We start from the raw sequence: 21,622 nt of genomic DNA, 5'->3' as shown, positions 1-21,622 counted from the left end.
GGGTTTCTCCATCCACTTGAGTATCTTATCTGTGTGAGGCCTAACGAATGGTCTGTGCCAGTTGAAACTCCATGCATTGGAGCGAAACCGCATGAGGTAAGACTACTGCATCCAGGAAAGCCACGCGAAGGAGAGAGGAGAGGACCTGGTACAACTGGACATCTGGTTCAATGTGCAAGAGGCATGCTTGTGAAAACGCCCTCAGGAGGGAAGTGTCCTGATAAGCCGTCAGCCTGCCGTACCTGAACTGCCACATAACACTGAAACTCAGTGGTTGCCATGATGAAGACAGGTAAACCTATATAAGTGTAATGGTATTCTGTAATAAAAAAGTACATTTAACAAAGGCAATTGTGAAATACATTTTTGTTAAACTGGAAAAGGAATATGAACATCCTAAAGAATTCTCAAAGTTCTTGTTTATTTTTGGTGCATATCAAGTTTACCAAACATCCGAATATAGTAAAAAATTGCACTTCTCACAAGTACCTAAAACATTGTTTATTTTATAGCTTTTTAAAAGTGGGAGTCCACTAAACAACAAAACTTTCACCTTTACAAGTTTTTTTGCTACTTTGTCCCCCAGATGAGGGTCACGTGACTCCTATATACAATTAATTTCACCCTGTAGGAGGAAATAATGTTTTTTTTTCTGCAACCAACAGAAGTTGGACCACTCAAGGAGTATATAAAACAGTTCGTTCCTTTTTCTTAAAAAATGCAGTTCTTGGCAGTTTTCGACTGTGTGCGATTTAAGTACGTCTTTGGTACAGTGGGTCTTGACTCAGATCAAGGTATGCTAAACATAGGTTATATATAATACTTACAATTACTAACTTTGAATAACAAAGAAACAAGTACTTAAGCATGCTTGTAGCATTTGCATCGGATTTGTGGTAGAATCCCTTCGGTGTCACTTCTCATGTCACTATATCGAGTCCAACATTTCCCAAGCTGGAAGCTGTGTACCAAATGAACAAACACTTTCCATTGGCTATCTTCTGAGGAGCATATAAAATGCATACAAAATGATTGCTGATCTTGTTTTTCATTATTGAATTCTCCAGAAAAGTTTAATTGAATGGCTGGTGTGGATGACCAACAATATGCCCGGTTGACCACTTTTCAAACGTGTCCTCAGCTTATTAATACCAGCATTGGGGGAGTTTGAAGTCAGAGCAGGAATGTTTAGATGTGGGCAGGCAATTTGGAGAGGTAAGTATGTGTCAGCTGCCTCAATATCGACCCTGGGGAGGATTTTCACAAGAGGAAAAGCAACAGCTAGTAGAAGGTGGCCTCTGCATTGATGATGGGGAGGACCTTGAGAGGAAAAGCAACATCTGGCATGTGGGGGGTGAACTGTCTTTATTGATAATGGGGATGACCTTGAGTTAGTAACAGCTGACTATAGGAGGGTGCTCTCTCTGGATTGATGGTGAAGACCTTGAGGAGAGGAATGGCAACAGCTGGCAAAAGGGTGCTGTGTTTTATCGACGGTGAGGCCCTTGAGGGGAGGAATGGCAGCAGCTGGCAGAAGGGTGCTGTGTTTATCGACGGCGAAGACCTTGAGGGGAGGAAGGGCAGCAGCTGGCAAAAGGGTGATGTGTTTATTGATGGTGAAGACCTTGAGGGGAGGAAGGGCAGCAGCTGGCAGAAGGGTGCTGTGTTTTATCGACGGTGAGGCCCTTGAGGGGAGGAATGGCAGCAGCTGGCAGAAGGGTGCTGTGTTTATCGACGGCGAAGACCTTGAGGGGAGGAAGGGCAGCAGCTGGCAAAAGGGTGATGTGTTTATTGATGGTGAAGACCTTGAGGGGAGGAAGGGCAACAGCTGGCAAAAGGGTGCTGTGTTTATCGACGGTGAGGCCCTTGAGGGGAGGAAGGGCAGCAGCTGGCAGAAGGGTGCTGTGTTTATCGACGGTGAAGACCTTGAGGGGAGGAAGGGCAGCAGCTGGCAGAAGGGTGCTGTGTTTATCGACGGTGAAGACCTTGAGGGGAGGAAGGGCAGCAGCTGGCAGAAGGGTGCTGTGTTTATCGACGGTGAGGCCCTTGAGGGGAGGAATGGCAACAGCTGGCAGAAGGGTGATGTGTTTATCGACGGTGAGGCCCTTGAGGGGAGGAATGGCAGCAGCTGGCAGAAGGGTGCTGTGTTTATTGATGGTGAAGACCTTGAGGAGAGGAATGGCAACAGCTGGCAGAAGGTCTTAGATGTCTCTTTGTGAGTTCATCCATCTTGATTGTCCTCTGGTCTTCCTCCTTGTAGTTTCCCCAGTGCACCGATGGCTTTTCAGGAACAGCTGTATTTGTTGGTCAGTCTGGAGCTGCTGCGGTCCAAGCCAATGTCGTGGCCGTTGGCTTTCCACTTCCCCCCAGAGCCCTTCTCATCCATGGGTGTGATGCTAAGTGCTGGGGCCTGGCACCAGCAGCACAGGCAGGACTGAAAGTGAAGTAGAGAGAGGAAGAGGTTAAGTTATCACCTAAACCAGGGGTCGGGTACAGCAGGCATATCCAGAAAATTGACCCCTGGATATCCAAGGGACCTATGTAAATATTAATGACTTGATAATGCATGGTTAAGACCATTACATCCCATTTCTGTTAAGTGACCTATTTTTCTCAATACTGAACTTGCATATTTTTGACAGGCTCCCTAGTGGATGCCTTGCGTTGTCCCTCAAGACGTTTGTGGTGATTATAAATGACTCTCAACTAATGCCTTCAGAGATCATTGCTGTAGACAAACCCTCCCAAGCGCCTAGGAGAGCCTGACGAGATGACAGTTCTTATTGGTCTAACACTGTTTGCAAGGTTCCGTCACAACCCATACTCTCCTACAGTCCCAGAATATTGTGGTGTAATGAGCATAAGGCTCTGGATGTCGCTGACTCCTTGTCATTCAAGGTGCCTAGAGATACTTTTGAGGTAGGAACTGCATTTTCAGGGAAATCCATAATTATGTAGACAATGGTGCAGCCACAGAATTGTAGAATTCTATTGGACTACCCTTCCACCTTCACTTAGGTACCGGAGACAGCATGAAATAACACTAAGCTGAATGACCAGGTGATCATGTTCTGTTGGGCCAAAGCCTCATGTGTCACAGTCCTTGACCTGGTATTGCCATAAGACAAACCATCTCTGATGGTATCAGATCTCTGACCTCGTGCTGTCCCGGATGTATCCCTCACAGCCCCTGACCAGTCCATACCTGAAAGCAGTTTTTGAATTTTCTACTGACGAAGTACAAGGCCACAGGGTTGATGCAGGAGTTCAGCGATGCCATATTGATGCCGATGTAGTCCATGACCAGAAGGAAACTGTGAAGACAGGAGACACTCAAGGTATTAGCAAGTTCTTGCTTACTTATTTTATACATTTTCTGATCACTTCCTATATAAAATTTAGGCTTTTCTGAAACCCTTTTTCTGAGCTCGACATAGTGACCACAGAAGACAGGATGGACCTACTGTCTTGTCTGCCATCACCACCTATGCGTATATGAAAGTATATATAGGCATGTATGGATATATGAACACTGAACAATTTAGGATTCTCGTTTAAAATGCTTATTTACATGTACAGTTTAATATTTTCAATGCAAGTATCCCCAGGGATGGATACTTGGATTGTTTATAAGATCTGTAAATGGTTAGAGATAGATACCCAAATAATGAAGGAAATGATAAGGAGGGGTGCTGCTAAGGGCAGCACTCTGTAAACAGAAATATGCATTATGCAATGGGGATTAATTTGCTGCTGAGTGCGCTACTGCTGCTGGCAGATTCAAGAGCGCAGGATGTTGAATGGATTGATCCTACTGATATGCTTAATTATGATGCAGCCTCAGGAAAAATTAAGCCTACGGTGAGTCAGAACAACCTTTGCTGATGCCCGGTAGAGCTGTCCTATGCAGCTATAGAGGAGTCTGGCTAGTGTTCAACCCCTCGGCCGTCACCGACCCAGCCGGACATCGGACATTGTTTTTAATGGCGCTTCACGGTCTTGTCTATCTTTCACTTTGACTGCCTGTTTCCCCTGAAGTCCCTTCCACCCTCTGGTCTGCCTGATGCTATCTGCATTCCTTTTTCCCCTGTTTACCTTTCTCCCCTCTTCCTTCCATTCCACATAAGACGTTTTGTCTTTGCTACGTAACGCAAAAATAACTTATGTTATCATGTAATAGCATGTTTTTCGACTGCCTGTTTTCATCGTGGAGTCCGAACAACCTTGGCTGATGCCTGGTGGAGCTGTCCTATTGCAGCTATAGAGGAGTCTGGCTTGGGTTCACCCCCTTGGCCGTCACCTACCCAGCCGGTCATCTGACATCGTTTTTCTTCGCCTCGCCTTTGTTTCCTTCCCTCTATCTTTCTCTGATGTCTATACTTGGAATCTGTAACTGAAGTAATTATGTAATCTTTAACTTGCTCATGTAAAGCGCTCTGATACCTACGGGTCTAGCCAGCGCTATATAAAACTTTGCAAATAAGTGTTTCTTTTGGTAAGCTGCACTTAGAGCCCCCATTTAGGCCTCCTATATTGAAACAATATTTTATCATGCTGATGCTGGCTAATGGTTCATATTTTAAAGCTTCTTTGGGTTACCTTCCCCTAGGTTCCTTAAATAAGCGTTGGATGCCAATGGCCTTCTCTTTTTTGTGCATGGACCCTTTTCTTTAAAAGGCATCCTGCTGATCCAGTTAGCCTGTATGCCAAAAATTGTATGTGTAAGATACATCCTCTTGATTCACCTGAGAGAGATCTTGCTATTCAAGCTGGTTTCCCTTACTTGAGCAATTCACAGCGGTTAGGGTCTGTCTCATCGTAGATTGTTCTCTTCAGGATTCGGCTCAGATGAAGAGGCAGCCAGCAGAGGGCGAAGATCACCACCAGGCAGAAGACAGTCTTCGCCACCTCCCTGCGCTGAAAAACAAGGTTGATGAGCATGGTCAATCCTACAGGGTGAAACTCAGCACTCAAAAGAGATGAGAAGTGGTTGAGGCTCGAGCTAGCAGAATGTTCCCTTTCTTACAGTGTTTGCTACTGAAGACTTTGGTTTCTGCTTGTTGTGGTGGGAACTTGAGCATGGTTTACAGCAGACTAACACCACAACAGAAGCAGCACTAAATCTGAAAGTGCAGTTTGCTGCTTAAGCAACCACCTCTTACCTACCCCAGGACTTCAGCTCCTAATTGGTATATTCCCAAATATCTCAACTTAGGGTTTTTGTAAAAGGTTGTTGCATGCATATGCCTCTTGCATTGGCATCGTGTTCGTCCAGTGATCCTGTGCCATCAAAACAATTTTTCATCATGATTTTGAAGACTGAATATTTTAGCGTTGCTGCTGGAGAGACGGCAAGGGATAGCTGGACTAGCCCCAGTATTCTTTACGGTCTCCTTTCAGGGACAGCCACAATCTTTTTGGGCGGGAATTCATAGAGAGGGCATACATTGGATTTGCACTAGTGCAATAGAACAGGGCAGATTCATTTACACCTTGAGGGTGTTTATGGAACACGCAATGCACAAACAAATTCTACTCAAGTTCCTGTGACAGGATAAAAAGTGAGAAAGCTGATGTGGTAGCTGTATGGGACATATTTATTTCAAGTTAGTGATAGTCTTCAGAAAGGAACCCTGATCTATGAATAAAAATTTTTAACAAGCAATACATGACTGCAAACTAATTTTGCACTTTGTTTGATATGTAAAAAAAATGGAGCAAACTGCTTTTACCTCAAACTGAGATCCGTATTTCATAATTGAAAAGTGGAAGGAATGTATTTTATAAACTTCTTATGCAAAAACAGTACAAACTTAGTTAACTGTGTATTTTTTCCTGGTGCAAATATCATTTACTCTATGGCATTCTGTACAAGCGACAGCCTTTTCTGGGCCAGTGGAAACTTTAAGCAACATGACCTATGGTCTTTTCGGCATCTTAGTTACCTGTTACTGATGTGGTTCCTTCTTTTTGTTGCCCTATTATATGTGCGTTTGTACAGATGGCTATCCTTGTCTACTCGTATTCTGCCCCTCACTCACCTGCTTCATGTGGTCATTGAGGGCGATGCGCATGCCTTTCGTCCTGCTGAGCATCTCGCAGGACATGAGTGTGTAGAAGACTCCAGTGCATGCCAGGGGTAGGCAGAAGTAGAAACCAAAGAGCCACCAGTCCTTGAAATCCCTGTAAAACTGGAGAGAGAAGGAAAGTGACTACAGGCGGAAACTGCAAGCCTGCTAAAACTCTATGCTGAATGTTAACCAGCGCCGGTGCTGTACAAGCAGTGACCATCCCATGCAGAATGTGTCCCAGAGCTGGTGCTGTACAAACACATTGACAATCCCATGCAGATTGTGACCCAGAGCTGGTACAATAAACACACAGTGACCATCCCATGCAGAATGTGACCCATAGCCAATGCTATGAACACACAGTGACCATCCCTTGTGAAATGCGACCCAAGGCTGGTGTTGTAAACACACTGAGCATCCACTGTAGAATATGACCTAGAGATGGTCCTGTAAACATGGAGTGACTATACCATGTAGACTGTGATCCGCATCTAAACATGCAGTGACCATCTTGACTAGCATATGACCTACAGCTGGAGCTGCAGAAATCTACTAACAATTCCATGTAGAATGTGACCCAAAACTGATGCTATAAACACAACATGACCATCCCAAGGACACTACCGGTAACTTGTAGAAGCTGGTTACACAATGACCTTCTCAAGCAACGTTACACAGACTCAGGCCCCTCCCCGTACTCACGCCCCTCCCCGTTACATCCAGGGCCATCTTAACAGCATTATAGGTCCCGGGCAAAGCAGTGCACTGGGCCTTGCCTACACAACCACTCCCAGGACCAACAATGTTTAATGGAAAATTTGTGTTAAATTCTGGTCTGCGTGGGGCCCCTATGCTAGTGGGGCCCCCAGGCAACTGACCAGCGTGCCCATGCCTTAAGACGGCACTGGTTCCATCCCTTTTCCTTATGGATACATTATGACCATCCTCTTCATAAGTTGTTTTGAGGCGCAGTCTTTGAACAGGAACCAATCATTGCTCGGCGGGGCATGCTGGGAATATGCAGAAGCCAGTCTTGGAGGGACAGGTTGTGAACTTGCACCAATCAATGCTTTGAGGGATAGTCTGTGAACATGGACCAGTCAGTGCTTCAACAGGTAGGCTGTAAACTTGTGACAGTCAGTGCTTGGAGGTGCAGGCTGTGAACTTGTGCCAGCCAGTGTTTGGTGGTGCAGACTGTGAACTTGTGCCAGTCAGTGCTTGGAGGGGCAGGTTGTGGACTTGTGTCAGTGCAATGAGTGGGCGGCTGCAATCATACAATGGTCAGTCCACAGAGGTGAAGATCTCCTAACATGCCCTGATCAGTACTGGGAGGTGGAGGCTGGTGGACATGAACTGGTGAGTGCATTGAGGTACAGGCTGGTAGACATGCACTGGCCAGTCCACAAAATTGAAGGTCTGTTAACGTGCCCCGGCCAGCTCTGGGAGGTGCAGGCTGTGGACATGCACCATTCAGTCTTTGGAGTTCTGTTAACAGGTACCGGTAAGCTCTTGGAGACCTGTGTCCACTCACATACCATCATGAAGTCAGAGTTCTGCTTCGGGGACAGCATGCACACCCACAGCCTCTGCTCCCGACGGTTGAGCTCCACCATCTCGAAGCCGACAGCCTCCGGGGCGGCCAGCAAGATGGCTACTGCCCAAATGAGGGTGACCTCCACTGCCTTCCAGAGGGGGATGCCGATGCCCTGGATCCGGTTCCAGGAAGCCACTGCCCTGTACCTGCGGGAGAGACGGAGAAGATTGAACACAAGATTAGCTGGAGTGTAGAGCCCTACCCCAGCCCAGGTACATGCAAATGATCATGCCACACACACAGTTTGAAATCACACGTCTTTATTCCTCAGCGTGTAGTCGTTGCCCGAACATTCGACATCATGAATTCTATTACCCACCCACACCCACTCACTTACCTCACTGTTCTGCAGAGTCCGTCAGGAACCAAAAGTGTCTCATCTCTAACACACAAGACACATCTTCCCCTTAGCTAAATAAAAAGTACCAATAATACATATATACATTAAAACTCTTCAATAAGTCATTTTGGTGCTCAAATCGATCACCCAGATCTAATCATGTGAGGCTGCGGAGATACCGCAGAAGTGTACATGACTGGCATTGGCGACAGAGACATCATTAGTCATTGGGCGCTCTGGACTCTCAGGTGAACAACTCTCACTCCTGACATCTGGAGTTGCCGAAGGCCGAGGCAAGTGCTTGAAATGTGAAAAATCTTGCATAATGGACTTCCCTGCGGGGCTTGCCACTACAACAACTCCGTCTACTATTGCTGATCAATGTAAACCATTTAAGTTGGATTCTCAATTTCATGCTTGATTTTCTTGAAGCTTTGTCCACATTCACTCGCCCATTGAAATGGGTCATTTTGTTGCTTTAAGTCTCTCAATGGGTCACTTACAGGGGCAAATTCACACATATACCTTGAACAGTAACTGGCCATACCAAGGAAGGATCTCAGCAAAGTTTTACATCCTGTGGGGGAGAAGTGGATGACAAGGCCGGTATTTTATTCGGATCCGGAGCCCTTCCCCCATTAGAAAAGATATGACAAAAGAACTTGAGTTTGGTTTGATGAATCTCACATTTTGCCACATTTCATGTGAGACCTGTATCTGCAAGTATACGACACAGTTGTACAAGAGCTTTATCATGTTCCTTTCCTGTGGCCCCAAAGACTAGCATGTCCTCACTGTAATTGAAAGCATTTGTGGATGGCTGTATTATGCGATGAATAATACCCTGAAAAAGTTCTGCAGCTGATAACACTCCGAAACAAAATAATGGTGACAAACTCTTATACGAAGAACTTGACGACAATCAACGTCGTTCAGATTCTACTTGCCTTAACGGATGTTGCTGCTTGGCCTTGTGGGTGCTAAACTTGTTTAGTGCTGGAAAATCACTCGAAAGTAGCGCAAAGCAGTGAATAGCGCTGGTTTGCATTACTTTGCGCCGTCGGGACGTACCATGGGTGGTGCATGGGTGATCCCATGCAACCACCCAAGGTTTCTGACGCCAAACCTTTTTTAATCAAAAAAGTAGACCGGGTTTTGCAGATCCATATAGATCCATGGATCTTTCAGGTGAAGGGTGTAAACGATCGATGTCTACAGATCCATGGATCCTTCAGGTGAAGGGCGTAAACGATCGATGTCTATAGATCCATGGATCCTTCAGGTGAAGGGCGTAAACGATCGATGTCTACAGATCCATGGATCCTTCAGGTGAAGGGGGTAAACGATCGTTCTGGTCTGCTTTTCACACTTTTCTGTTAAGGAAGATACCACATTGTTTTTCATGTGTTATAAAGGCAGTATACTGAAAGGTAATTGAAGATTAGCCTTATTTTGTTATTTTCGGCATGCGTGGGTGAAGCTTAAGACAGTAGCAACAAACACATCACACCATTGCTCTTCCACCATAAACTGTGCCACTTTACGACTGCGGATTTCTGAGTAAAGTTAATGTTTATTTTGATGCTGTTCTATTTGGTGCACTGGCCGCAGTCCCTGTTTTGCTGAAATTCTCTCTTCCTCTCTCTCCCTCTCTTCCTCTCCCTCTCTCTTCCTCTCCCTCCCTCTCTCTCTCCCTCCCTCCCTCCCTCTCTCTCTCTTCCTTCCCTCTCTCGCTCCCCTCTCTCCCCCTCCCTCTTCCTCTTTTTCGCACCCTCCCCCCTCTGTCTTTCCCCCTCCCTCCCTCATGATTTACTAGCTAGTGATTAATTTTTTTGCAAATAAACACAATGTTGTGGATAGAGTGCCCCCAAAATGTAAACCGTCTCCACAAATATACAGTGTATTTGACTGTTTCGTGTGTTCATACAGTTTCTGCAGGAACTCTGTCCGACGACTGTGTATTAAAAAACTTCAGTAATGCTGCATGTACTCCAAGAAATGTCAGTGAAACTATAAAATAGCATTGACCCCGGAGATTTGGGGGCCAAACTTCGAGGGTTCCCACTTGAGGAGACACTCTGGGATTCAGTTTAACTTCTTGAATGTGTCACCTGATGCACTCTGCATCTACGACATGGAGGAGTTTAACTTTCAAGGTATAAACTTAAAGCAGAACGCACAGTTTACCTTTTATAGCAGGGACTCAATCTCACGACTGTCTCCCCCTTTCTGGTGGTGCAAATTTCAAACAGAATACAGTATATTAGTGTACGTATATTAGTGTACGCACTGCACCCCATTGCTGTGTGTTTAGCTGGTCTATTCATTCAAAGCTTTACTCTTAACCGGCGACAGTGGGGTATTTTTAGGGTCAAGCCTATTAGAGCACTTGCACACGCGTCTCACTTGTTTGCATTGCCATGGTTTATTTTAGGGTTGTAACTAGTGATTGTGTTTATTGAATACTGCTTCTCGAACATTCTACTCATTACCACATATTTACACACCATGTAAAAGCAAACTATACCACATAGCAAAAAACCACGTTAAAACATTCCGCAACATGCAATATAATTTCAACATCATAATTTCACTCCATGCCACACAATTTCATTTCATGCCACACAATTCAACTCAACAAATATCCATTCCACACCACATAATTCAACAATAAACCACATAATTCTAATCAACAACACAATTACATAACACACCACATACATACAATACACACCACATAATCACACATCATACCACAAAAGTCTACAAAACCCCACATATTTAAACTCCACTTCATAACACTACACAGCACAAAATAACATTCCACTTAATTACACCCCATAACACACAATCCCACTAAGCATACCTCCAATACACTCGAATACACCATAAGTACTATCCACATAGTTAAATTGCACACCATGCCACATATACCACTACACAAATCCGCTCTACACCACACAATTCCACACCATACAAGTCCACAACTAACAATTCCAAAACAAACAACATAATTCCATTACAGACCACATACGTCTACCACACTCCATAACGCATAGGTAAAATACATTTGCATTTACAACCCCAATAGCTCTAACTCTCGTTTCTCTCCTTGTCCTTACTTTAAAACCTACCAGCACACATCACATTGTAAGATCATTGCTGACAGCAGCTGTTGTAATCTAAGCTATATTATAACATTAGTCCAAAAAGCTTTGTTCTTACTTTGATGTCTGACACATATGCTGTGTTAACTATTTTGTGGCAACTGTGTGTATGGCATAGTTCTGTACTTTGCTTAAACTGCTGTAGGATTTGAATGTTTTTTACACCTTAATTGTGCTGGATAAATAAACCGATCTATCCTACGTACAGTAATGTAGCACTACTAAATTTGTATGTTCTATCTAGTTTTGACATTAATACCACATAAAAACACCCCACATAAATCCACTCTATGCCACATAACAATCCACATAAATACACTGCACACCATGCCACATAATTTCACTCAACACAGTTCCATGCCACACTATTTAACTCCACAAAATTCATTCCAAACCACATAATTCAATACGAAACCACATTTTCCACTCCACAACACAATTCCATTACACACAACATATATCCAATTTACAACACATTATTCAACATCATACCACAAAATTCAACAGCACACCATGTAATGAAACTGCTACATAACACTCCACACATAAAATTCAATTCCACATAATTATACACCAATTCACACACTCCAGTACACATAATCCTACTCCACACAATTCAAATACACTCAAAAACCCATAATTACTATCCACGTAATACAACTGCACACCATGCCACATAATTCCACTACAAACCACATACATCCACTTCAATCCATAGCACATAGGACAAATACATCTACATTTACAATGCCAATAGCTTTAACTCTTGTTTTTCTTAACACCTAAACACACAGATGTGGAGCTTAGCTCCTACCTATTTGTTATTTGCGTCACCAAAAATGTGAAGCTATCTACAGAGTTCTACGCCACACAATTCAGCTCCACACATTTCTAATCCACACCGCATAATTCAACACCAAACCATATAATACAATTCAACAACACAATTACACAACAAACCAAAGACATCCAATCCACACCACACAATTCCACATTGTGCCACAGATTCAACAGCACACCACATAATTACACTCCACTACATACCACTTCACAACACAAAATACCATTCCACAACAGAAAATACCATTCCACATAATTGCACTCCATAAAAAACAATCCCACTCCACATAATTCCAGAACACTCAATATCACATTATTACTATCCACATATTTTCAAAGCACATCATGCCACATAATTCCACTACACAAATACACTCCTCACCGCACAATTCAATGCCATACAATGTCACAACTAATCCAGTCCACCCCACATAATTCCACAACACACCACATACATAAACTCCATAACACATAGGTAAAATACATTGCCAATAGATTTAACTCAAATGTGAGACCGATTGCATTTCCAATGCTTGTTTTGCACTGCAACGCATGCTGCCCTGAAAGAAACTCTTATCTGATCCAGGTGCTACTATGAACGGCGACTCAACATCATGCAGTAATGCAAAGTGACCAGGAGAGGCAACTGCAAGCCTGCAAAATTTACACTAATGCAAGTCTGAAATTCAGTGAAACCTTCCTGTTCGCAAACTGTCGTGAAGGGTAGGTAGTGTCCTCCCTAGGGAGGGGCGGGAGGTTGGTGGGGGAGTGGGTGGTTATGGGAGAGGGGGGACTAGTACTGTGCAGTTTTTACATTGCAAGTTGGTACATCACAGGTAGGGTTTCAGCATTGTACTTCGCAGACCTTTACTTTACAGCTAAGTTATATTTTAAAGTGTTTTATGTCCTCTCATATATACCTTTTATGCCGTGGGTTGTTCTTTTTTCGCATTCTGACCACTGACCATGTCATGAGTGATGTAATATGTGAGGTCATAAGCAGTGCATTGCGGGGGCATGAGTTATAGTTAACTCAGCTAACTCGAATGGCTGAATTTCTCTGGTTTTTTTATGAGTAAAATCTGACCTTAACTATAACGTCACTGTATCCTTTGTTTTTTAGTGAATGGCTAAGGTTTTTTTTAATTCTATTTGCTAACTATAACGTCCATGTAACCTTGGTTTTTTCAGTGAATTTCTACGGTTTTTTAACTAGCAGTCACGTTTGCAGAGTGGTGGAGAAAGGGTGCTGGCCAGCTATCAGGAATTCCACTGCGTAGGACTTACAGTAGATACCAGGAGGGCTTCTCGGCCTCCAAGGTCCCTCTGGAGTTAAGGGGACTTTGTATCCCAACTAGTAGGGTGCCAGGAGGCACATTTGTAGAGTGGTGGAGAAAGTGGGCATGGTCTCTGACAACTTCTCAGCAATCCTGCTGTGTGAGACTTACTGGAGGTAACAGGAGGGGTAGTGGCCCCCCAAGGATGTTATTGGGGGCCAACTACCCCTCCTAATATCTCCAGTAAGTCCCATACAGCAGGATTGCTGAGTTCTGATGGCAGGGCACGCTCTCTTTCTCCACCACTCTGCAAACACACCTCCTGTCTCACTACTAGTAGGTGGATGAAGTCCCCTTGACTATTGAGGGTCCTTGGGGACCAACTACCCCCCGTTACCTCCAGCAAGTCCCACACAGTGGGTTTGTTGAGAGGTTTTCGGTGGCCACGCCCTCTTTTCCCTCCTCTCTGCAAATGCGCTTCCTGGCGTACTACTATTTGGGGGATGAAGTACCCTTGGCTCCGGTAAGGCGGGGGACCGTCGCCCCACTGCTCTGTGAGCAGGTCAAAAATGAAAAATAAAATAACGCATTGTTATCATTTTATTTTTGCGTCATGGGTCAGCTGGTTTGGGGCGGGCAGGCTGAGCTGTCACAGTAGCAGGGGGAGGAGTGGTGGGTACTTTGTAAGTGCGCATGACGGTTTGGCCGGTCGTTTTGAGCCGACCAAATAGTCATGCACACTTAGAAAGTTCTCCACCAGGGTGTATTGCACAGCCTGGGTGGAGAACCTGCACAGGCGCCCAATCCATACCTGATCACCGCACCATGGCGCTCATACTAATCACAACGGTGATGTAAAGCAGCGTTGTGATTGGATAGGGAAGTCTGGGAGCCTGTGTGCATCCTGTCCCTGGAGTTCTGGATTCGACCAATGAGCACTGTGGCGGCTTGACTGCAGGCAAGTGATTTAAAAAAAATAAATGATTTTCATTATCTCCCACCCCACCCACGACCTCCCCCCCCCACGGCCTTTAAGTAGCAGCCACCACTGAAATTCACTGAAAAAAGCATAGGTTAAAGAGATGTTATAGTCAGGTGAAAATGTCAGTTAGAACATTCAGTTTGAAACAAACACTGAATTTCAACAGTTTTAGTTAATTCAAGTAACTATGACTCAAGCCCTGAAGTAAGTATAACCTCGATATGCACAGTGTTGCTATCAATGCTGTCATTTCAGATGTCATCAGTGATATTATTAATGCTGTCATTGTACATGTCATCAGTGATGTATTATATGATGGCATAAGCAGTACATGGCAAGAGAGTGAGTTATAGTTACCTGGGGCTCAAGTTATAGTTACTTGCTATAACTATTACTGGTGAATTTCAGTGATTTTGTTTAAAGACGTAAGTTTTAACTCACATTTTCACCTTACTATAACGTTCCTTTAACATTTGGTATTTCAGTGAATTTCTAAATTTAAAAAAATATATAAATGAACATATTACTACAATTCCTAACTATATTCACTTTAACTTTTGCTTTTCTCAATGAATTTATATGTTTTTTTAATGTAAAGAAAGATGTCCATTGCCGTACGCGGTGTGGGTGCCCAACCTCCGGCTGCACATCGCCATGGGCCCTCCAGAGTATTAAAAAATACTTGGTGGTGACCCTGCCCCTTCTAAGGGCACCGCCAAGATCAAGAAATATTATTAAAAATCCCCTGCAGGGAATGGGAGCCATTTGTGGGCAGTCAGGTGTCGCTGCTGAGAACTCTAGCTTGCTCTCTGCTACTGCTGCCACTTCCACTCTAGCTTGCTCTCTGCTACTGCCGCCACTTCCACTCTAGCTTGCTCTCTGCTACTGCCGCCACTTCCACTCTAGCTTGCTCTCTGCTACTGCTGCCACTTCCTTTGCGACCCCTGGCCTCAGAGGGGGTGTTTTGCCCCCTCCGTGGCCAGGGGTAACCTTGTTGTAGGCCATTGGGGAGTCTTTGTAGTTCTGGAGGGAGCCTGCTGCGTTTCTTTGTTCACCCCCTTGAGAGCAGCATTTTTCACTGGTCCCTCCTGGGCGGTAGCAAAGTTGTGTTCCCTGCAAAGGGGGGTGCTGGCAGGGAATGCAGTTTTCATTCCCTGCCCGCACTCTCCGAGGCAGGGAACACCAGTGTCTTGGAGGATGGGATACCTGGGACACTGCCACGGTATTAGGCCCTAGGGCATGGGGTTCCTCGGGCTGCAGTACATGCAGAGTGGGTGGCCCAATGCCCCTTCCCCAACAGACAGACTGACCCTGGTGGGGTTCCAGGGGCATCAAAGAGGCTCGGAGAGGGGGACCACATGCCTCCCTTCTCTTAAAAAAGAATCGTCCATGGGGGATGGGGTTCTTGGGCCCTAGAAAGACTCAGAATAGGTGGTCACTCGCCCCCTCCTAACATTATTTAAAGTGACCGAGGGGATGGGTTCCCCGGGGGTCTTAAAAGGTGCAAGTAGGGGGGGCAGCTCGCCCCCTCTAAATAATATTATTTTATATTAAAAAACACCCTATGGGATGGGGTGCCCAGATCCTAAAGAAGGTTCAGGGAGGAGGACCGCATGCTGCGCTCCCAAGGAAGGTAAAACCACAAACCCACCGAGCCCAGGCCCACACCGGGGGGGGGGGTGGTGAGTTGGCAGAGTTTCAAAATGGGCGGGAGACCATGTTTTAACTTTTTTATCAGAGCTGAAAAAAGTTAAATTACTGTTTTTGTCTGGAGTGGGGCCCTCTGGGACCTCCCACAAGGCCAAGCGGGCGGGGTATTCCTACCTTGCCCCCCTTCATGTTGTTTTTAGGTCTCGCTGAGCCCCAGCGCTTGCGCTGGCTCAGAGAGCCTGTGGCCTAAAGCTTGAGTGCACACGAGCGTGCACGCACGCAGCCGCCAATCACTGCTGCGCGCGCACCACTCGCGTGCTTGCCACACAGCGCGTCCCGTCCTAGCGATCGCGATCACTTTCGCTTTGATCGCGATCGCTATTACTTTCGCTTTACTTTCACGGCCGCGCGGCCAATGCTTGTTGTGCTTGAATTCCGGTTTCTATGTGTAAGTGTCTAGTAGAACCGAAATGCATTTGTCCTGCAAAACGGATATAAGGCATTGATTGTAACATTCTTGTTCTAAAATATATTTCAATTATGTTCAGATTGCGAACGTGTTTCCTGCCTGATAGATGAAATTAATACAATAAAATGAAGCGGCAAGAGTTGGCTCGATACTGTGTCCAGTTCACGAAGCTCACCTCTGCGTACTGCAATTCCTTATTCAAGTTTAATCTGCTGCAGATTACACAAATATAATCTTTTTCCATACAGTTTGCACAAATAGGAAAATCTTAAAGTTGTATTTACTGATTGCAGGAAATAATCAATAAAAAAACAGAAGAAATTCTGGATCAGGGCTTTTGTTTCCATTGAGATTATTAATACTTATCATGGAGGCGAGGGGCACATCTGTATAGCAAGCGAAGCAGCAACAGGAATTCGCCTTTCACCGGAACAGTCCGTCCCATTGCATGTAGGGACCCCCAGGGCTTCAAGAAATAAGTGGCGGGAATAACTGCATTGGGGATATGCAACACCCTCACTGGGAGCGATGCCACATCCCTGGCGTGCCCGTTATTTGAATGGGAATGTGTCTGTATTATAGTTTATGATGATCTAATATTCTGTGTATTCAACTTGCAAGAGTTCAGTTTAGTCACCTAGATAGTATTATTTGTATACTTGCTCATAATTCTCATATAATGTTTTAATTCACGTCTGTTTTTTGCTAGATCTTAGTTTGGCACATTTTTAACAAGGCTCAGTGGTTGAAACACTCGCGGCTGAGATCTGCGTGTGACATGCAGCTCTCATGTTAAAATAATCGCAAATTCGATAGATGTGGACTCTGAACCGCATAATAAAATGGCAACAGGCTAAAAATGATACTGTTTAAAAATGAGTCCAAAAATGTTAGACATAAAGCATTTTGTATACAAACGCTCTATGAAACAGTGTTATTACTATAAAAGAATAAGTGATTCCTTCCACCACGAAAGTGTGACCCTTTTTTACTGTTAATATTTATTGATTGTGGTCAAAATACAACAAAAGCGTGTGTTCCAACCCAGCAGAAGCAATCCGAAAATGGTTGCCAATTACTGACGGGGCTGACTGGCTTCAATAATGTCACTGATAACAATGTATGCAGCAATTCTCAGGAATGATTTATCCCTGTGTTCGTCTCTAGAACTGTGATCAAAGGTGTGGGTGATGCTGAAGGCAGCCATTTTAGTTTCGATGTTTGGCGGGTCATTGAAACTATACCTGATAGCATATATGGGATAAAGCAGTATAGCCCTTCTGCTTTCAGCTATACTGGATGTTAATGGCCCTTTTTATAGGCCCTTGCGTGTGGCTCAGGCCTATAACGCTGGTTCAGAGCCTGTAACAACCGGTATAGGCCTCGATAGTGGGCTGTAATGTTACACTGTAAAATCTATAACTGTATTTAATGTAAAAATAGGTATTCTTCCTAGTCCTATCCCAATTTCATTTCCCAGTCACACATCTAGGTTTGGGTAATTTGGTTTCAAGTGTGCCCACAGATCTATAATAATGTTCTATGCACAGCACCTATGTATTGGTGCTTCTGCTGAAACATAAATCTCTGTAAAATAGCATTGCTCCTGTCAGGACCAGGAGTCTGATTAAGGAATTAATTTCAGCGTGAAGGGACTGGCTTAGTTATCATGTTACATTCTTTACTAAGCGCCACAGAGGCAAATCTCACACCAATGACACCAAAGATATTGAAGTTATTATCGAAGGCTCACTTCCATGTAACTAAGATAGTAACAACAACAACAAGCATTGGCATAGCCAATAGGTCTCGCCTTTGGGACCTTATAAGTGTTTAGCCATGCAACAGTTATAGGATATTGTGCTGCATACCTAAATACTTATAAGGTCCCAAAAGCGAGACCTATTGGCTATGCCAATGCTTGTTTATACTTTATTGCAGGAATTTGGACAGAGTCTCTGGGTCCTAAAATGACTGTTGATGTAGTGGCATCCAATAAGATCTTAGCATTAGATCATAAAAGCTCGCTTTCTGCACCAATATCTAGCCTTCTGCCAAATGTGGTGTCATTTTGTTCAGCTGGTTTGGGTGTAGCTGTTTCTAATTTTCCTATGAAAAACTGCCTGAGGGAAAACACATTTCTGGACACCTCTACCCAAAAATTCTTTTTCCATGAAAACGTGGTCCTAAATACCCAATGGCGACCACCAGTGGGATGGATATCTATATCTATATCTATATCTATATCTATATCTATATATATTATCTACTGGCGGTCGCCAGTAGATAAGTTATAGTTAGGACCGTGTTTCCATAGGAAATCTGAAAATTCTATTTTGAATAACTTTGGCACCGGTTGACGAATCCTCGCGAAATTTTCAAAACTAATGGGGCGCTCAGCTCCTACCCTGAAAGTCTCGGGGTGATTCGTCAAGCGGGGGCCGAGAAAAAATGGGGGTCCCAAAACGCGTTTTCCCAATGCATTTTCCCATAAGACCTTTAGTCGAAGGTACAGCCCGAACGGCTGAACAGAATTACTTGAAATTTGGCAAAGAGGTAGTCCTCAGGTCAGGGGTGTGCCTTTTGCATATATGGAGTCAATCTGTTCAGTAGTTCCTGAGAAAATTGCAGTTGAAAGTACATAAATATCTATAGGCGCGCACCGTGCGCTCACTGTGCGCGCACGGTGCGCGCACCGTAACGTGCGCGAGCGTAATTCTGATTGGTGGTTACATGTCAGTCAACGTTCAAATCGGTCGAAATCAGGAAGTGTTGGCCGCCATTTTGTGTGTTTTGTGTGTGATAGTGAAAAAGAAAGGTGGAGAATGTGAAAAGGGGGCAGGGTAGAGGGTTCCTGACCCCCTAGTCTTTGTCAGGGGGTCCCTGAAGGACCCCGAAGGGTGAAAAAAACATTTTATTTTTTTTTCAAAAAATTGCGGGGTGCGGGCACCGTGCGCGCACGGTGAAAAACCTTAAAAAAAAAAAAAAAAAAAAAATATAATAAAACATACATAACTTAGCATTTAAAAAAGCTTACAAATTCACTTAAAAAACCATAGGTTTCACACACGTTATAGTTAGGAATTAGCATTTAAAAAACCTTGCAAATTCACTTAAAAAACCATAGGTTTCACAGATGTTATAGTTAGCTGGACATTTCACTCGTAAAAAACCAATGAAATTCCCCCGTTATAGTTAGTTCAGATAACTATAACTCGCGCGACCGCCACTCTATCACAAGGATGATGTCATCAGTGATGTCATGAGTGATGCCACTGACCATGTCATGAGTGATGTAATATGTGACGTCATGAGCAGTGGATTGCGGGCGCGCGAGTTATAGTTATCGTTATCTGAACTAACTATAACGGGGGAATTTCATTGGTTTTTTACGAGTGAAATGTCCAGCTAACTATAACATGTGTGAAACCTATGGTTTTTTAAGTGAATATATATATATATATATATATATATATATATATCTATATATATATATATATATAAACAATACCCTTTCAGGCTTGGAGTGACACAGAAATTAAGGGGGGGGGGGAATTAGAGAACTCTGGGTAGTTCTCAAATTTAGTTAGAGAGCAATTCCTATATCGGTTACCCTACAACAACTCAAATGTCTGTTTTGCTGCAAGGGTATTGTTTTGACTTATACTGGGTGCTTCCTTGTGTCTGGACAAATCTAAACCTCCCTGAAGAGCTGTGATGATGCTAAAACGTGTTAGGGATTTCTTATATCAATTTCAGTTGGCTTGGATGGCATTTCACCAATCCAAAGCTGTAATACTCTGCCTGGAGTGGTAAAAGGCTTTTGCTATTTTATACCTCAGCATGGACGGCACTACTTTATCCTTTGTTCAAAGACTTTGCTGGTTACGCATCCTCTAGGAATGCCCCAAGTTGGCCCATTTCTGGGATGAGATTCTGTCAGACATCGACACCCACCTACAAACTCAACTACCCAGATTCCCTGCATATAACATTTTGGGCATTCCTAACCCTCTTACATACCCACTCACACCTGGCAGAAGTCGACACATCAGACTAGCACTTGGGGCAGCTCATGAAACCATCCTGGCAAATTGGGGAACAGACATACTGCCGACTCGGTAGGGTTGGCTTCATCGCATTTGGTACGTGCTCAGAATGGAAAAACGTACATTTGACACCAACTATGCAAGAGGATTCTTATCGAGAAATCTGGCAGCCTTTCATTTTGCTTCTTTCTCTAGAGTTCACAAAACTGACATGCCCCAGATATCTGAGGCTGCTCCACCTGACAGCCGTTGCACACATCACAAGAGAAGCGTACACCCATGGAGTTTATCTCTAGCCTGTTACCATCTCTGTTGTATTGGACACTCTGGAAGCACTCCGGGGATAGGGGGACAGGTGGTAGGATGTTGAGGCAGTTAAAAGGCTGCATTTTGTGAGTGCGGAGTGTCATTTTAAGTATCACTTTGCTTATACTGGTTATTTCCTTTTTAGGTCTCGCCTGAGCCAGCGCATGCGCTGCTCGCTCTGGCGAGACATTTAGTGAGTGGGCTTTAAAAAGCCCTTCCACAGCTTTTTGTGTGACATACTGCGTGCGGTTACGTGCACAGGCACGAGCAGATGCACCATCTGGCTTTTCCTCTCTCGTTATGCCTCATTAAGTGCGCGCTCACCATTTGCGTGTTGTTCCTGTTTCTTTCACTTTTAGCGCGAGGCGCGCACACACATGCACCGCTCGCGTGCTTGTTCCTGTGTCCGTTCATTCGCGTGCTTGTCTGGATTCTTTTGTTGTTTTTCTGTAGAAGTATCCCTAGATGCCCATCTTGTGGGTTTCTGGTGGTACACTAACAGTAGTCACCCTGTGGTTTGCTGTGAGAATGGCCATTTCATGGGGTAACACAAGTTTCATCGCTGGGCTTTGGTGCAGGGTCTCATGAAACTGTTGCCTGTGAACACACCAGTGAGATGTGTCCGAATCACTGAAAGCAGTAATTTTCTTAATTTGTAATGTTTGGTTCTCATGAATGATGCTTTCCACACCGTATTGAACCTGAATCCCCATTTACGAACATTTGTTGTGCTTCAAGTTTGATTCAAGCCCAGGGTGGCATTAAATGTCAGATTCATTTATTTACCTATAGGAAAGTGTGCCCTTTGCGAATGGCAACCCCAGTTTCTTCTTCCGTGGGAGCCCAGGTTCACACAAGTGCTCATATGGCGATCCTC

At 44.3% G+C, this 21,622-nt stretch overlaps 1 protein-coding gene across 2 annotated transcripts in view; it reads right to left on the bottom strand.

Annotated features, from left to right (window-relative positions):
* Window positions 1-401: 401 nt before the first annotated feature.
* The window catches only part of LOC146788805 (endothelin receptor type B-like), an 84,538-nt gene continuing 63,317 nt past the window's right edge, over window positions 402-21,622 (bottom strand). The window contains exons 4-8 of one of the 2 annotated variants that reach the window (XM_085630375.1): window positions 7,607-7,811; window positions 6,042-6,191; window positions 4,784-4,917; window positions 3,206-3,314; window positions 402-2,434 (exon numbers count right to left, since the gene is read on the bottom strand). In XM_085630375.1, coding sequence (XP_085486501.1) covers window positions 2,285-2,434; window positions 3,206-3,314; window positions 4,784-4,917; window positions 6,042-6,191; window positions 7,607-7,811 — 748 coding nt within the window. In that variant the 3' untranslated portion in view covers window positions 402-2,284. Of the gene's footprint in view, window positions 2,435-3,205; window positions 3,315-4,745; window positions 4,918-6,041; window positions 6,192-7,606; window positions 7,812-21,622 lie in introns of those variants that run through there. The other variant, XM_085630376.1, reaches the window with a different exon arrangement.

Source organism: Triturus cristatus, chromosome 10 (assembly GCF_964204655.1).
Source record: "Triturus cristatus chromosome 10, aTriCri1.1, whole genome shotgun sequence".
Lineage (NCBI taxonomy): Eukaryota > Metazoa > Chordata > Amphibia > Caudata > Salamandridae > Triturus > Triturus cristatus.
Note: the sequence above shows the minus strand (reverse complement) of the source record. Positions and strands in the feature narration are given on the sequence as shown.